General features: G+C 45.2%; 1 protein-coding gene across 2 annotated transcripts in view; it reads left to right on the forward strand.

The window, feature by feature from the left end:
• DHX30 (DExH-box helicase 30) overlaps nt 1-19,247 on the forward strand; it is a 574,174-nt gene that overhangs the window by 52,248 nt on the left and 502,679 nt on the right. For both annotated transcript variants that reach the window (XM_085628644.1, XM_085628645.1), the window contains exon 3: nt 1,929-2,039. In XM_085628644.1, coding sequence (XP_085484770.1) covers nt 1,929-2,039 — 111 coding nt within the window. The remainder of the gene's footprint in view (nt 1-1,928; nt 2,040-19,247) is intronic.

Consider the following 19,247-nt stretch of genomic DNA (forward strand, 5'->3'; position numbering starts at 1 on the left):
AAACAAGGGCATAAAGGCATAGGAGGATGCCCCACTTAAGTACCTGTTAACATATTGGGAGTAGCCTACTAGATAATAGTGGGCCTGAAAAAGGCAAAGAGGAAACTGCCTTGCTTCAATAGGGCCCTCGTTGTGTTTTTTTTATGGCTCCTACGTCTGACCCACTAATATTATCCCTAGAATGTTCCGGGGAGAAGGGTGGAGCTCTGTAATCTACATTTGCTGCCTGCCTCTCAACCCAACCCTCCATCTGTACCACTTGTATGTAGGATATGCAAAATGAATCTTTGTGGCTATGGCCATCTGTTTCAAGCATTCTCCATAAACACATCCTCTATTCAGCAAATGGGACACATGCAGCTTCCATATCCCACGTAGATGGGCAAAAAACCTGGTTGCGGGTGACTAGCATTAATACTGGAAAGGCCAGTAGGCCACATTCCTAGCAGATGGCAGGTAAAAAGGCCTGTCCTCCTAATAAAACCATATGGCTCGCACTACTTCAGTTCTCTTCAGCCCGGTGAGCTGACAGGAGTCCCACTCATTAAAAGGAGGGTTAACATGGTGTGCACCTCTTGACCATAGTGGCCAGCTTTGGATCTCAATTCTTGTCACAAAAGTGCCTCTGGCACTCATGCATGATTGTCCTGTCTGCAGAGAGACAGGACGAAAAGGTGACTGCTTGCTATGGGTATTTTGATGTGGGAACACAATCTGTACAGCGCCATGCAGAGAACCTTTCTCTGTCCACTCAGATCTCCCATCATCCACTATACAGTATCACCTCTGGTATCAAGAACCCTGTACAAGATCACAGGGCCCCACTGACACAAAATATCCTTAATGTTCCTTTGACTGTACCCTCACAAGTATGAGACGTCTGCTCTGTTTCTCAATCTTTACTTATCGCTCTCTATGGACACCTCTCCCTAGAAAAACCTTCTTGGGTGCACCACTCTCCATATGAGGTTTGTCTTGCCAACAACTGTCTGCAAACATCTGGAGGTGTGCATTTGTTCACTTCACTTCTGATAAACTCTCTAACACCTCACCGTCTGTCTGCTTTATTCTCTGCTATCTAAACTTGTACATCTGCTCTAAGATCCTCTCCTGAAAAGGTCCTGTAATCGTATAACTATTGAGGAACAATTTAAATTCAAGATGCAAAAATGCCCTACTTTGCTTTTCTGTTAGTGTGGACCCACTCAGGAATGTCAGATACAGCATCAACCCAATACAAGCATTCGTTTTCTGTGTGTTAAGTACTCTTGGCCGATGAAAAATTCTTCATATTTGCAAGGCATTTGTAGATTTGTTTTTGTCTTATCTTTCCTCTTAGGAAAATTTAGGAATTTATTGATTTTAAAACAGTTATGAAACAGCCTTTGAGCTTTGGTTTCCATGTTGCTGATACAGGCATGGCTAACTATAATTAATTTGTCAGTACTCAGCATCTTGGGATTTCTGCCTGACCTCGATTTAGTTTGGAAAAGTCACTAGCCGAGGGCTAGTGAGATTGTTACTTGATTTATTTATCTGTTTTTGTTTTATTTTGGATGATTAATGTAAGTGGGCTGATATATTTTACCGAGGGGCTGCAGATGATTGATGGAAGATGCCCCATCGATGCATGAGGATTTTCATATATGGCACAATGTCCACTCTTCAGCATTTTTCTGTCCTGTGTTTTCCCTTTACACATCCTTATAGGGTGAGTTAGTTTAGTGCGTTCATTTGAAGAGCCGAGACTTCAGCTTTCAAGTGCACAGATTTGTTAGGATTCGAGAAGGAGTGTTCTGGTGTTTTACAGTCATTTCTTCAACCTGCTTTGGTGGCAATTTGTGTGCACAGCATTTCCATAGCTTCTTATTTCTTGCTTCCATATTAAGTTCAGTGACCCTTACGTTTATAATCTTTTCTCATTTCAGAAAGTAACACTCCATATTAAGTGGCCACAGCCTATTCAAGTGCATGGCATTGGGAGCAAGAAGATTGATGCAGAGCGGAGAGCGGCTGCAGAGGCCTGCAAAATCTTCCAGGTGAAATAGCGTATTATGTGCTTAAACTTGCACATCTTTACGTCATTTATACTGATCTTCGCGTTATGTTTGGGTGCATTTTCCCATGACTTTATTTGTGATTCATCAGTCGCAATCCCACTCCTCCTTTCTCTGTATTGGACCTTATCCTATGGTAATGTCGTCTGAACCTAGCCAGGCGCAGAAAATAAATATTTATGACTCATCTGTGTACGTCTGAATAATGCTTTCTAGACTTGTAAGATGTAGTTATTTAAACAATTTAAATTAGTGGATGCCAACACTCGAGGAATATCCAACCCTATTCCTTAGCAAAGTGTTTGGAAGCAGAGTAATTTGCATTGCATTCTGTAAAAATATTGTTCTATAGTAGCCTGTTATACAGTGTTTGCTAGCTCACGGTTGCCATTTCAGAGCACATCACATAACGGGTGTTAATAATATCCTCCTAAGTGGGAGGAAGGATGTAGGGTGGTGTTTGTCATGCATGGATTAAAACTTGTAAACTGCACACACAGATGTCAGCAGCAAGCACTTCACTCACCCAACCAGTTAGCTAACAACAAACACACCAATGACTACTTTAGTATATGTTACCTAGGAAATGTGTATGAGAAGTCAGAAGGATGGAAAGTGTGTCAGTCAAATATAACTTTTTTCGGCCAATATTGACTATAAAAGCACATTTACACACACCAAGAGTAAAAAAGATAAAAACGGAGGAGGAGCCAAGATGGCCGACGGGACGGACGCCTGAGCTCCCGGCTCCGTGGACCGTCTGGCTTCTTTTGTTAATCCTGATTAATTCTCCTGACCTGCGCCGCCCAACCGCCGCGGATTACCGGCACTGAAGTGACTGGCGTTTTCCTGACACCTTTGTCGGCGGGTTTGGTAGCTGACTCGGTGTCTACTACGACCTCCGGCGCTCCCACGGGTCCCTGCGTAGATGGCCGCCGCTGGACGCCGAGGGATGTGGACGGGGTGCTGAGCTGGAGTACTGCGGGTGATTGCGGGGGAGGAAACGCTGGCCGTGCGACTGGAGTCAGACCCTTGCGTCCGGGTCGGACTCCCCCGAGCGCCGGCAGTGGTGTGGACGACGTCGGAGCCCCCTAATACTAGCTCTCCTCCGCCACCCTGAAGACAAGCGAGCGGACTCCATTTTGTAGTGTCTTCCTGCGGCGAGCGGCCGGTTCTCGCGGTGGCCGTGGGGCGCTCTCGCCCGGTGCAGTTCCCGAGTGGAGCACGACGCTTTTCCGGTGTCTACATCCTCGGATCATAGTCATTTTTGTCCCGTCACTAATTGCCCGCAGTGGAGATGACAATGGCGTCTGCTCTTCTTGCTGAGACGCTGGCTGACCCTGGACTCGCAGTGTCTGCGCGCCCATGTGCCCCGGAGCTGATTGCCGCATCGGAGGAACAGCGGGATAGTGCGGACCGATGCTTGGTACAGAGGGACCCGACCTGTGGGGATGTATTGGCCGCCCTCGTGGCGTTAAAAGTGGCAATGCAGAGTACTTGCCGGGCGCTGACCCGGAGAATCGATGAGTCACTGTTTGCAACGGGACGTCCCCGGCTGGAGGATCCCCCGCCGCCCCTGTTTTCTCCTGGAGGTGAAACAATGTCGCAGAGTGAGGGGACGGTGGCGCGGAGTCCTCCTGGCTACAATGTAACGCGTCAACCCATCGACACGGCTACAGTTGCAGGGACACCCTTCACTTTGAACGTCGTGACTCTGCCTACGAACTACCTGCTGAGACCTAGCCTTTCACTTTCCTTTCCAGTTGTTACCCTGAATGCACCTATCGCTCGAGCCTCTGTGGCATGTTACTGCTGCGTTTGGGACCCTGCGTTACGATACGTCTTCATTGTCCCCTTTCCTCGAGAGCGGCCATCTTGTCTCTTTGTCCTGGCTGAAGGTGACTCGCAGCAATGGACGGGCCTGAATCATATCTGCCGGTCCGGACAGGGGTGATGGCATGCCGGTTGTCGCTTTGGTTGGATCGGCATACGGGGCCCTGGACTGATACACGTTTTGTAATTTTGGATGAGTAGTCCTTAATGACCAGTTTTTGTTACATGTCGCTGTGATTTCGCCTCCTGTTTCCTTCTTCTGCCGGGGGGAGGACTTGTGAAGTGCTGAAGTGCTGGGTGTTATTGAATCGGGACCACCGGGTTTAAGTGGGTCTTTTGATACTGTGCTGTACAGGGCGCAGGATGTATGGGCGGCGCGGGAGTCCGGGAGTTCGGCAGTGTGGTGGGCTCCTCCCCGCTTTATGGTCTTTTTTCCTTTCTTCTTTCCTTAATTCTATATTTCGGGTTCCTATGGGGCGACAGACACGTAGCTAGGGGGGGGGTAGGCCATAGCCTCGGCATGCGTGTGGGGTGGGGGGTCTTCTTCGATACGTTTTTTGTTACTATGGGCCTTCTTTTTCTTTCTTCCGTCCTTTTCCTACGTCTTTTTCTAGGGTCAGTGGGGGGGAATGGTGTTAGGAGGGTAGCGGCTGGGAGGCACATTTCGCTGCGTATCTATATCCTGGTATTATAGTTTCGTGCCGCCATTTTAGATATGTTCACTGTTAGTTGACTCTCCTGTTGGATGTTACCCATTTATCGTATGTTCGTCTGTTCTGTGCACTGATCAGTTCTAGCTCTGTATCTCCTTAAATTTAAAACTTTTTAAAATTAACCTTACTGTCTCCTGCCACTCAGTGCACGTGGATTTTGCAACATAGGTCGTATGCTTTTATGTGCTGCCGTGCCACCGAGTGGACGTATACTTTGCTATCAAGCATCAGAAGTGTCGAGGCCGGCCGGATGGTTGTAGGCCCGTATTTGTCTTGTACACAGTGCTAAATAAAGGTTTTATAAAAAAAAAAAAAAAAAAGATAAAAACTTATACAATACTTGGTAAAAGGGCAGATCCAATAATTCATATACAGTTACCATGTGTGGGTATTTAAGCCCTAATATTTATTTGCATTAATAAAATGTAAAAACCGAGGTCAAAACTACTGCGCTTTCATAGACCTGGTTAAAGTGCATTCTATATACTGATCAATAATTAAAAACAATGCCCATTAAAATATGGCAATTCTAGGGTCGGTTCAATGCATGATCAATATTTTTCCTTCGCCATAACGCTCCTGTTAAGAAACTCCCGACCCCGAAGCATTTCAAATGTGAAGACAACATTTGCAGATATATCAGAGCTGGCCTCGCTTGTGCAAAATTACAATGTTTAGGTGTAGTGGTAGGATGTATTTTATCTGAAGATAATTATAATGGAAGGTGAGATAACCGGTTTAGTTCTTGCAGAAATGATAAAATGAGGTGAATTAAAGTACCGTTGAGCTACAAAGACGTGAGTACATAAGACGTTGAGCAAAAGACACACAGATGATGGAAGGAATGTGGAGCAAATCAAACATTCACTCCCAATCAAGAGATCTGGGTTAAATCCATCGTTTTCTTGCTCACCTTGCCACCCCAGTATAGATCCAGCCATATGCAAATCAGTCTTGACCCTGTGCCTCATGGGAACAATCCAGCCTGAACTGCCAAGCCAGGTCCTCCTTGGATCAGGAACCAGCCTCCTGGGACCGGTTCCGGGGCATCACCCCTCATCAGCCAGGCTAGCTTGAATCCAGTGGCCATCATCTGTGTGTCTTTTGCTTTCTCGCCCTAAGTGGGCTGGGTATGCCCAGGCGTGGGTCCCGGGCTCACTGTGCTACTGGATTCAAGCTAGCCTGGCTGATGAGAGATGATGCTCTGAGACCGGTCCTAGGATGCTTCTTTCCAGTCCCGGGAGGATTTGACTTGGCAGTTCGGTCTGGAGTGATCCCATGAGGCACTGGGTCAAGACTGATTTGTATATGGCTGGGTCTTAGCTGGGGTGGTTTGGTGAGCAAAGGAACAATAGATTTAAACCAGATCTATTGACTGGGAGAGAATGTTTGATTTGCAATGCATTCCGTCCATCTGTGTGTCTTCTTTTACATAAGATTTTGAAGCATGAGATTTATGATCTATAATTCAAATGCCACCCAATCGTGATAGCAAAACATATTGAACTTTCCATCAGAAATGGCTTGTTTCCAATACTGAATAAACAAAGCGTTCGAGGCATATGAGCTGCAGATCACACACTTAGGATAAGATCGCCATCTGGTGTTGGGCTCGGATGATTGCAGGTTGTTGTCTTCGGAAGAAGCCTTTGGTCACGAGATAGGTGACTCCTCCTCTGGACAACAGTGCGCATGGGCATCCACTCCATCCTCAGATTGTTTTTTTTCGCCATTGGGTTCGGATGAACTTTTTTCCGCTCAAGCTGAAAACTTCTAACAATCAAACAACCTTCGAAAATTTTACACTCGGACCGGTTACGGACGCGGCTCATGGAAAGGACACCATTTAAAAAATGCCCCCAATGTGGAGCAAAGTTCCCCCACAGTGACCACCACGAGGTCTGTAACCTGTGCCTCTCGCCGGAACACAACGAATCCAGCTGTCCAGCCTGCGCCGCATTCCGTTCGAAGAGAACCATCCGGGACCGAAGAGCTCGACGCCATATCATGGCCAGGCCGGCTCCAGAACCAGACAACATCTTTGCCCAGGATGTCCCTGACGACGACTCCGAAGACCTCCAAATTGTATCCGAGGCTGACGATTCTGATGACCTCATCACTCCGGGGCAGCGTGTGAGTACCAGTGCCCCTACCCCAACCCCACCAAAAAAGACATTGGTCAAGACTCTGCCAGCTGGCCCCAGTCGCGACCGAAAATCATCTTCAGAGGCCCCGCTCCGAAGAAATAGGTAGGAGTACACCTCATATTACTGTGCCCACAATACCTTCGGCACCGAAGACTCCCCTGTCGGCACCGAAGCAGGCTCCGAGGCCGAAATCTCCATCGGCACCAAAACGTTCTTCAGCACCGAAGTCACCACCGGCACCGAAAGGTTCCTCGGTGCCTAAATCTCCGCCGGCACCGAAAAGTTCTTCGGCACCAAAATCATCCTCGGTACCGAAAAAAGTCCACAAAGACTCTACCGATCTCCCAAAACACAGATCGGAGCCGAAAAAGTCGGCGCCAAAGCCACTTTCGGACAATGAGGAACTTTTTCACCCGGATCCCATGCAAAAAAGGATTTATATCAATCCAAAAACCGGACATGTCACAGCTGTGCCATACAAGAAAAGGAAGCTGGACACAACACCTCCTCCAGCTCCCGTAAAGAAGAAGGACTTTGCCACCTCACCCATTCGTCCTTCCTCTCCTATATTACCTCTCATCCCACCCCCCTGCCCCCACCTCCTTCCCCTCTACCATCTCCTTCACATACACCACCTCCACAGGATGATGATGATGATTTAGGGGGAGACCCAGATGATCCTACTGATCCTCATGATCCTTTTACACTCCCGGGCACGGCACCCTTAGACGACTGGGCTTTCCCTTTAGCTGACCTTCCTGATCCCACTACATACCCTTCCAAACCCTCCCCTCCTGATGACCATTTAGGGTTTGGACAACTCATAAACAGGGCGGCACTGTTTCATGGCGTTACCATGCACACAGATACACCTGAAGAGGACTTTCTCCTCGACACATTTGAGCAGTCGCAAAAATCTGTTCAAATCTTGCCCATGATTAAGGGAGTGATAAAGCACGCCACTGAGGTTTTTAAGGACCCTGTTAGAGCTAGGGTTCTTAACCCCCGAATAGAAAAAAAATATAGACCGGCCCCACAGGATCCCGCTTACATCAATGCGCAGCTCCCTCTAGACTCTTTAGTCGTTTCAAATGCAAGGAAGCGGGCTAACTCCCAAACAGGAGACACACCGCCCCCAGACAGAGTCTAAGCTCTTAGAGGCCTCGGGAAAAGGGTTGCCGCACAAGCTGCTAACCACTGGCGTATTGCCAACACACAAGCCCTATTGGCTCGATATGATAGGGCTCATTATGACCAGCTAGAGGATCTTTTGCAACACCTGCCTGATCAGTACAAATCCCAGGCCAATGACCTCATTCAAGAGGGAAAGCTAATATCAAATGCCTCAATCAAATTTGCACTAGACGCAGCGGACACCGCCTCTAGGGTAGTCAACACGAGCGTGTTACTTACACGCCACGCATGGCTACGTATTTCCGGCTTTAAGCCTGAAGTACAATCAACCATTCTTGCTCAACCCTTTAATCAGGAGCAACTATTTGGACCCGCAGTCGACACTTCACTAGAAAAGATGAAGAAAGATAATGAGTCTGCCAAATCAATGGGAGCATTACAGTCTACACAACCCCGAGGCTCCTTTCGACGCTCCTTTTACAGGGGAGCCTCCAAAAATGTGGGAACAGACTCCTCTTCCACTTTCAAAACCTCTGGACAAACATCCCCTAACAGAGGATATTTTAGAGGAGGATATAGGGGAAACAATACCAAGGGCCGAGGACGGGGCAACACCAACACCTGCACCTCTCCAGCCACTAAACAGTGACTTGCCTCCACTCCCCCCAGACCATTCCACTCCGGTCGAGGGAAGACTCAAACAGTTCCTACCTGTCTGGGATTCCATCACAACAGACAAGTGGGTAAGACAAATTATCCAGTTTGGCTACTGCCTCGAACTCACAAACACCCCCCCAAACATACCACCCAAACATCGTCCAATGTCACCACACCATCTCACGCTCCTCAAACAGGAAATTCGGTCTTTGCTTCAAAAACACGCAATAGAACCAGTTCCACTCCAACATCAGGGTACAGGAGTATATTCTCTATATTTCCTCATTCCTAAAAAGGACGGGACTTTAAGACCCATACTCTACCTCAGGCTACTAAACCAATACATACAATCCGATCACTTCCATATGATCACTCTCCAACAAGTCCTCCCACTACTTCAACAGGGCGACTTCCTTGCCACATTGGACCTCAAGGACACATACTTTCACATCCCTATGCATCCCGCTCACAGGAAATATCTACGATTTGTGGTAGACGGGCAACACTATCAGTTCACAGTTCTCCCATTCGGAGTGACTACCGCACCCAGGGTATTCACCAAATGCTTAGCAGTTGTGGCAGCGTATCTCAGGAGACAACAAATCCATGTCTTCCCCTATCTCGACGATTGGCTCATAAAAGCCAATACTCTCGACAAATGCGTTCTCCACACTCACCGCACTATTCAAACCCTACACGACTTGGGATTTACTATCAACTATCCCAAATCTCAACTGCAACCCTCCCACATACATCAATATCTGGGAGCCACCATAAATACATCCAAGGCCATAGCTTATCCCAGCACAGCCAGGATAGCCAACATATAAAATCTCATCTCAAAATTTCAAACGCAACACTCTCTTCCAGCAAGAGTGTTTATGCAACTGTTAGGCATGATGGCGTCATGCATCTCCATCCTCCCCTCACGCACGACTTCAAATGCGGCCCTTGCAAGAATGTCTAGCACAACAGTGGAACCAGGCTCACGGACAACTTACCGATCTGGTGTTGGTGGACAGTCGGTGGAACACCATCAACCTGTCCAAAGGGCGGCCGTTCTTAGAGCCTCTTCCACAAGTAGTGCTGACCACCGACGCATCTCTCACGGGGTGGGGAGCCCACCTCCTTCAATACACCACTCGGGGCAGATGGACCACTCAACACAAACTGCTCCATATCAATCATCTCGAACTTCTAGCGGTGTTCCTAGCACTGAAATCCTTCCAAGTACATCTAAAGAACAAAACTGTCCTCATCCGCACAGACAATATGACGACAATGTATTACATACAGAAACAGGGGGGGACACATTCTCTCCAACTGTCCCGACTTGCACAGCAAATCTGGAGATGGACAATTCCCCAAAACATCTACCTGCTAGCGCAACACCTTCCAGGCATTCACAACCAGGTTGCCGATCTCCTAAGTCGCCAGACACAGCAAATCCACGAATGGGAATTACACCCCAAAGTCCTATTCCCATTCTTCCAAAAATGGGGCCAACCAGACATAGATCTGTTCGCCACTCACGAAAACACAAAATGCCCAACCTTCGCCTCCAGGTTTCCACACCCACAGTCGAAGGGCAATGCAATATGGATGAACTGGTCAGGCAGATTTGCATACGCTTTTCCGCCTCTCCCACTCATTCCATTTGTGGTACGCAAGCTGAAACAACAGTCGCTAAAACTGATCCTAGTAACTCCCACTTGGGCACGTCAACCCTGGTTCACCACACTTCTAGAACTATCGCTAGTTCCACATCAAAAATTGCGCCTCTCCCCGGCTCTATTAACCCAGAACCATGGAGAAATCAGACACCCAGATCCTCAGACACTGAACTTGGCAATCTGGCTCCTGAAGTCTTAGAGTTCGGTTACCTCAACCTCCCACCGGACTGTATGAATATCATAAAAGAAGCTAGAAGACCTACTACTAGGGTGTGTTATGCAGCAAAATGGAAAAGATTTGCCATATACTGCGCTAACAATGACATACGTCCACTAGATGCTTCCATTCAAAACATTATTTGCTATTTACTACACTTGCAAAGATGCAATTTAGCGTATTCCACCATACGTCTACACCTAGCGGCCTTAGCAGCCTACTTGCAAAATAGACAACACCTGTCCCTCTTTAAGGTACCAGCCATCAAAGCATTTATGGAAGGTCTTAAAAGGATTATTCCTCCAAGACCACCTTCCCCAGTGTGGAATCTCAATATTGTTCTCACAAGGCTCATGGGTCCTCCATTTAAACCTATGCATAAATGCGAACTGCAGTTCCTAACATGGAAAGTGGCTTTCCTTATCGCAATCACACCCTACGGAGAGTAAGTGAGATACAAGCCTTAACTCTTGAAGAACCATTCTTACAACTACATCGTAACAAAGTGGTTCTTAGGACAAACCCGAAATTCCTCCCTAAAGTCATTTCCCCTTTCCATCTTAACCAATCAGTCGAGCTACCAGTCTTCTTCCCTAATCCAGACTCAGTAGCTGAGAGAGCCCTTCATACCTTAGATGTTAAAAGAGCCTTGCTTTATTACATCGACAGAACCAAACCTTTTCGCAAAACCAAACAGCTGTTTGTTGCTTTCAATCCACCACATAAAGGCAACCCCATTTCCAAATCCGGTATAGCCAGGTGGATAGTTAAATGTATCCAAATATGTTACCAAAAAGCTAAACGCACTCTTACAGTTCCCCCTAGAGCGCACTCCACGCGTAAAATAGGGGCTTCCATGGCATTCTTAGGGAACATTCCCTTAGAAGATATTTGCAAAGCAGCCACATGGTCTACCACACACACCTTCACTAAACATTACTGTGTTGATGTGCAATCCAAACAACAAGCTTCAGTAGGCCAAGCTGTCCTAAAAACTCTATTCCAAACTGCTGCAACGGATACAGGTGACCACCGCTAGGGAAGACACTGCTATATAGTCTATTCTAAGTGTGTGATCTGCAGCTCATATGCCTCGAACGGAATATGCTACTTACCAGTATGCATCTGTTCTTGGCATGTAGAGCTGCAGAGCCACACACGCCCACCCGCCTCCCCGGGACCTGTATCTGTTCCAGCATTGTCTTAATTAGACACTACACATGGACATCCTTTCTCTTTATTTCTTATACACTCCATCATTTCCCATCATGGCGAAAAACAATCTGAGGATGGAGTGGATGCCCATGCGCACTGTTGTCCAGAGGAGGAGTCACCTATCTCGTGACCAAAGGCTTCTTCCGAAGACGACAACAACCTGCAATCATCCGAGCCCAACACCAGATGGCGATCTTATCCTAAGTGTGTGGCTCTGCAGCTCTACATGCCAAGAACAGATGCATACTGGTAAGTAGCATATTCCTTTCCCCTTCCCTCTTCGTGAGTTCTTATGGTTTTTGTCTACGGCTAAAGTAGAGTTAATCTTTAACCCTTTGTGTAACTTTTTGTAGCAAGAAATGTGTATTAAAGTTTATAGTTACTAATTATGTTTACTCTGTATACATCAGGTAGTTCTTTCAGAGTGCAAGAGGCATAAATATGTCGGATGTGAGAGAACCATACTTGTTTACTTATACAGTGGACGCATTCCCACACACCCTTGACAGATATTACATCTTTGGGGTGGTATAGTTGTAAGCAATATTGCTACACTCTGCAGGCTTTTCTGCGTGCTGAATACACAGGGCATTTTTGCCACACTAAATTAGGAGATCTTTTAAATGGTCTAACATCCCGTTTTAATCTATCCTTTGCCAACGAACTATGCCTCCCATCTAAGTGTTTTAAACCTACCTATAATGGGAGAGGCTGTCATACCACAATCGACTATATACTTATATCCTCCAGGTACTCAGGGATTATGCTCAATTGGGAGACCCTTGACACTGCAATTAGCGACCACTACCCAATCGGGGTGTCTTTAAAATTAACTCCGTACGCCGAGTACCAGGCCAGGCAAAATTCCCTTTATACTCCACCTTTACAGATGGAAACAACAATGGGGCTCTATTTAAAATGGGACAAGGTAGTCCCTCCCCTTTTTCTTAACTCTTTGGTCATAAACACATATGACCATATCCAAACGTGTTTATCACTCACAGAAAACCCGCAGGTAATAAGTCACTCTTTTTCCATAATTTTGTCGGAAATCAAAAGTTTACTTTTACGTGCTCCTAGGAAATCCCCGTCATCTAGCCATGGCTGGTTTGATAGGAATTGTTCCAAGGCATTGCGACTTTTGAAAGCAGCCTTAAAATCTAATCCCAGAAGTTGTCTGGAAGTCCAGCAAGCCAGACAAAACTACCCCACTATGCGTCAGGCTAGGAAAAACCAGTTGAAGGCAGAGGCCTGGCAAGCTCTCCTGGAAGCTTCCACTAAGAGGGATAATATCGCCTTTTGGAGGGCAGTTAACGCCCCTTTTTTTTCGTTCCTCTCAGCTTCCAAATTTGGACTCCGCTATAACCGCCGAAACCTGGGTTAAACATTTTAGTATATTATATAACCCCCATGATTTGGCTAATAGACTGAGCGAGTGGGCAAGCCAGCCCAATTTCCCCCCAGATTCAAACACCTCCACTTTCTTTCCTTTGAACATCCTTTTCGACCACACCGAAGTATTGATGGCACTAAAAGAAAGTCCCTCTGGGAAGGCCCCAGGCCCGGACTGCGTTCCTATAGACGTCTTTAAATCACAGCCAGACTTCTGTGCCCCGCTGCTTACTAACGTCTTGAACGCCTTGAACACTACTGGTTTTATTCCCACCTGGCCCGAGGCAATCGTTGTCCCGATTTTTAAAAAAGGCGCAAGGGATAATCCCGCCAACTACCGCCCAATTTCATTATTAGACTCCCTCATGAAGGTAGCTGGGCGAATCATTTTAAATAGAATACATTACTGGTTAACTGATCAAGACATTATCTCCAATCTGCAGTATGGCTTCAGACATGGCAAAGGTACCATCGAGCAAGGTCTGAACCTGACCCTTATTATAGCCAAATACACTCAGGCTAAAAAAGGGAATCTTTTCATTACCTTTGTAGACCTTAGCTTGCGTAGATCATGAGCTGTTATGGGAATCTCTCGTAGAGATTGGTTTAGATCCTTCTATCCTTTTATTCATCAAAGAGCTGTATAGGGACGCTTCGGCCCGCGTCAGATATGGTAGAAGTGGAGAATGCTCTGATAGATTTTTCATCAGGCGAGGTGTCAGACAGGGCTGCATTTTAGCTACCCTACTTTTCACCCTTTACATCAACTCTGTTGGTCATCATCTAAACAGAACTTTTTATGATTACCCTACTATCAACGGCAAACCCATACCTATTCTGCTTTACGCTGATGACGCAGCAATTATGTCCAAGACCCGTATGTGCCTACAGAGGGCAGTTAATGAATTCTCTGATTTTATGTCAAGGAGAGGTCTAAACGTTAACTCCTCTAAAACCTTCACCATGTCGTGTGGATCAGGGATCGGGAAAAAACCACGTTCCACCTTTTTAAATGGTAAAAAATTGGATAGTACCGATAGTTTCCCATACTTGGGCATTATTTTTAATAAGAGGGGCACTTGGCGTGCAGCAGCTCAAGCCAGGGGTTTAGCTTTGTCCAAAGCCATAGGTGCACTGACCAACTTTTCTAAAAAACTTGGGGGCCGCCCGATAAACCCCTTACTTCAGATCTACCGGGCGAAGTGCATTTCAGCCGGCACTTATGGATCCGGGATCTGGGGGATCGAGCGCGCTGACCAAATTCAACGCCACGAGAACGCTTTTCTGCGTTACCTCCTGGCTGTTCCACCCAGTACATCTACCTATTTGGTGCACACTGAATTAGGTCTTACATATATAGCGGATACGATCAATTCCTCCCCCCTCATCCTATGGCATAAAGTTTGGACAAGCCAAGAGACACCTTTTAACAGAGAAATCATTACAGACTGTCTTAATTTGAACGAGGTCAAGAATATCAAATGGCTGAACTATGTAAAGAAGTTGTCCTCTGATTTAGGGCACCCTGAATTTTTCTCTGATCCTTCAACACTAAATACCATACCAAAAGTTACTCTAAAACGTCTTGTCCTAAACCACCTGAGCAGCCAAAGATGGTCCTCAGAAAAACAAAAGAGTACAATTGTTGACTATCAACAATCGACCATTATGAATGGGATTCAGCAATATTTACTCTTAGAACCATCGCCTTTTATTCGTATGCTCCTGACCCGCTTTCGCACCGACACTTTTTTTAGACTCTTAACTTTTCCAAACCCAAATTGTTGGTCAAATGACTTGGAGAAATGCCCCTGCGATGGCTTATCAATGCAATCTAACATCCATTGCATCTTATTTTGCAGATTTTACCAACTGCCAAGGCTACTTTCCTGAAACCTCTCCTTATATCTTGGGGACTATGCTCATGTAGAGCGGCTTACCACAAATTAAAAACTTTGGAAACCCCCCTAGCCCTGGCAGCTATTTCATCTTATCTGAAAATGACCATGAAGCTCAGGGCATCAATGCAGTTTTAGTTGATATATGTCCTAAAGCCTTGTTGTGTATCTGAATTTTTTAATTAATTTTGAGATTGTTATAAATTAGCTGATTTTTTTACATATTATTTTAATGAATTCTTGTTTTTATATTTACTTGCATGTACTTTTATGATATTGTTTTTACATATCGAATAAAGTTCATATCTATCTATCTATCTATCTACACAGGTCAATACATAGTATATTCCATAGCATCAACGGTATGCATGGTGCTTCTGCCATATGTTATAGGGTGTTCTGAGCCAGGTTATACTTTTGGAGTTGAGCTTTTTATTTGGAGAGTATTACATTTACTGGAACCCTTGTTCTAGTAGGCCTTTTTTTATAATATGGTTTCTAAGTAGTGCTTAATTCCGAAAATATACTATATTTTTAATTCCTTGGAGTAACACATGTTTTTACCGAAAGGTAATGTCACTCCGAAATACCAACCTCGAAGGAAGGAAGGCTAATCGGCCTAGCTAGATTTCAAAATTGTGCCCTCATCTCAGTGTTGACCATCAACCTCATTGATCCACCCTGCCAGCTTTTGAAAGCAAAGAATCTTAAAGGTAGCTGTTTGCTTAACTAGTAATTTATGGAGCTGGTTTTGTGTTGTACGTTTATTCCCATTCCTTCTTTTAGTGGTATTTGAAGGACTTTGGGGGTCTCAAGCTTTTTAGCAGGGTATTTGTGACCTATTGGAAGATATGTTGCAGTAGTACAGCCATGAATGGATGGCTGGTAAGACATGTTTTAAATCTAAATACCACAGAAAGTGCTTCCTTTTTAGGTCTCGCTGAGCCAGCGCATGCGCTGGTCTGCGAGAAATTTAGTGAGTGTTTTTTTTAAAAGTGCTACCAGATGCTTTTGCTGGCCTCAAGCTTGCGTTCACGCGAGCTTGCACCCGCCATGTGCGTTTCTGTCACGGCTCATTAAGCCTTGCGTGCCTCTCTCCGCCTTGCTTGCTTGCGCTTCAATTCCCTCCCCCCTCCCCCACCACAGATCGAGTCACTCTGCTGGCCTCCACTCCCCCCCCAGCCCCCGCCTCTATACTGCAGCAGGCCGTAGTGTGTTTTTAAAAATGTTATTTTTATTTTAGCGCACTCTAACAGCTAGCTGTCCGTAGATTCCTCTTTAAGGTCTGTGCCACTCATTTACAGCAGCAAACTGTGTTCTCTGTGTCTGTTTGTTTTATCCCAAGGAACCCGCCATTGTTGTCTCGGGGGCTTGTGTACTGTTCACACTTGTTTTTACAGCCCTACTGACGGCCAACATAATGATACCAAGCTTACAGGCAATCCTTTTGACTGAATATCCTTTGAGGCCGCTCACGGGGTAATGCGTCCCCCTGTAGCGCGCACTCTATGTGACACAAAGGTTCTACTTTTAAAGGGGCAAACTGAATGCAATTCAGTGGAGAAAACTGGTTAAGTGACATTTCATTTCCATCACTGGCAAACGGCAAATTTGCAAGGTTGTGTTCCGATGCATTTGGCTGCATTCACATGCAATCTATGATATCATATCTGAGGATCTTCGTGTGTATCCTGAATGTGTTTTTCTGAGTTTTGGGAACATGACTGAGACCCATTGTAAGATTCGCTAATGCCATTTGGAAACAAACCTAGTTTGTGCTCATTTCTTTTACATAAATGGTCTTGGAGCGTTGAGTTTTATTAAAAAAAGATATTTAAATCCTGTGCAGTAGTACAAGAAAACTGATAGACTGCACACTTTGTGTGGATGAATTTGGAGTCAGCAGTTCTAGACCTTTGTTGTAAACTGGATTCAAATTAAATGACCTAGGGCAGGTCATCTGATCTTACAGCGCATCTCTTCCTTTATCGGCAAAACATTCAGAAAGAGAATCCACCTTCTGCAAGATTTTTAAACCTAGACAGTCCCAAATTTCTTCACAGACCTTCACCTTTGTGAAGACGAGACGCAGATCACATGCACAGATTAGTGCAGTAGGCACTCAGCCAACAGAGCAAGCTCATAAGAGATACAGACTGGACACCCAGTGAGCTGCTGCATCTGCAACAAGAATCAACTCATTCATACATTTGTCCAGTTCCTTTATGCTACATAGAATGGCATTGCTAACGGACGAAGTAACGGAGAAAATGTTATCAAAGAACGTGGAGTGATAGCGTTTCTTTTATATGGTACTCGCAGGCTACTATATAAATCTTGGTGATGACATTTAGTTATGCTAACATTTAACGCTTGAAGTGTGATTTTGAAAATGCTTGTGTGTGTGCATGTAAATAACGAGGTACCAAGCTCTGTGGTTAAATCCTGTTGAAGGACGCTCACTCTTGATTTCTCTACTTCTCATGTTTTGCACCGGCTATTTAAAGTAATGAAAGTTTAAACACACGACTTGTTAATAAAAAAATTATCTCACTTTTATCCTTTTCGTTATATCTCTCCGCTCCTTCTGTGTTCACATCATTCTCACTCCCTTCTCCCTCACATGATTTTATCTCCTTTTTCTCTCACATGATTTTATCTCCTTTCTCTCTCTCTCGTCCATTTGTTTCCTATCTTTCTAAACTTTCAGCCCCTGCACTGACATCCATAGAGGTGTCACTCTATCTTTCTTCCTTGCTGATTATTTTGTCACTTTTTGGCAGGCATTTGCTGTAGTTCATTGAGCACCTTGCTTTCCTTGTTCTATCTGCTCCTAAAGGTTAGTGAAGGCTCCCTCAGTTTCCTTCATTCTCCAGTGGTAGCTGTGGTTGAGCAGGCGATCAGGTGGTGTGATGCTTCATTTCAGATGCAAAGTAAATTAGGTCAGCGTCCAGTCTGTGCTATTTATCGTAAGAAACCACGACAAACGGAAGTGCAGTTCCAGAGATATGACTCAGATATTCTTTACATAGTGTCTTCTAACATAACAAGCATTGGCATAGCCAATAGGTCTCGCCTTTGGGACCTTATAAGTGTTTAGCCATGCAACAGTTGATGTTGTTGCACCAAGGATATTGTGCTGCATAACTAAATACTTATAAGGTCCCAAAAGCGAGACCTATTGGCTATGCCAATGCTTGTTTTTCTTTCTCTGCTGGTGGCATACTTCTGACCGCTTTTTTAGATTTTTGTGAGTTGATGTGTGTGGAGAAAGGGGTAATTGAGAGTGCCTTGGTTTTGTTGCAGAATTAACTAGTTAGGATGTGATGTCTGTGAATGGAGTTACCATTTTTTAGGAGCATGGGGGAAGGTCAGGTTGATGTGGTGATTCTCCCCAAATATATTTTTTATTGACTTTGAACATATTTAAAGTGGAGGGATAGCCATAGGTTCAAAAAGGAGACATGGTTCTTTTCATATGTTAGGATTTTTACAATTAGGATGGGGTGCTGCTCAATGTCGTTCATCTCGTGCCTGCCTCCACAACAGTTCGCAATATTTAATTCTTAGCTCAGCATAAATGCTCCAATGTTAACAACCCATCTTCCCTTCTTCCAAATGTAGTTTATAAACAAAGGGGTTTTATTCATCATTCCTGCATCCTGTAGACTGAAAATTGGGAGGGCAGTATTAAGGTAACTTCTCAGTTCTGTTTGTGGTCCTCAGGAAAGAAAAGTGAGGGATGATGAAAACATGATTAAGATGGGTTTATGAAGCTGCGCATCTATACCGAGGTGCTTAGGGGATTGGTCACAGATCTTGAGCTTGGAACACTGGTTGCTGCAGGTCTGTTCTGGGATTCATTGACAGTTCTTTGTTGTTGCTGGAAAAAAGTGAAAGGGCTGCATTTTAGGATTTTAATAGTTTACGTGCTGATAGAGCTGTTTTGCTGTCCCACTGCTGCACTACAGAGGTGTACTTCGGTGAGGATTTTTTTGTTATTGTATATGTTATTGGCATTTTGTGATATACAAAAATATAAATAGTTAACATGAGATTCATCTTCCAATCTATCAAGCTAACAAACGTAGTTAAAGGTCTCCACGGCATCGGTTAACGTGATAAACCTGTCGCTGGGATATAGATCTAGTAGCGTCACACTACCTCCCTCTCTCCAGTGTTCTGCCGTGATCAGCTGCGCAATTTGCCCACAGGGCTAAATAATCCAGGAACACCAGTCTGGTTCAAACGTGGCCAGATTTAGTACCCCTTGGATCACACATTCCCAAACCCGATAGACCTGTTTGACCA

Source organism: Triturus cristatus, chromosome 10 (assembly GCF_964204655.1).
Source record: "Triturus cristatus chromosome 10, aTriCri1.1, whole genome shotgun sequence".
In the NCBI taxonomy this organism is placed as follows: domain Eukaryota; kingdom Metazoa; phylum Chordata; class Amphibia; order Caudata; family Salamandridae; genus Triturus; species Triturus cristatus.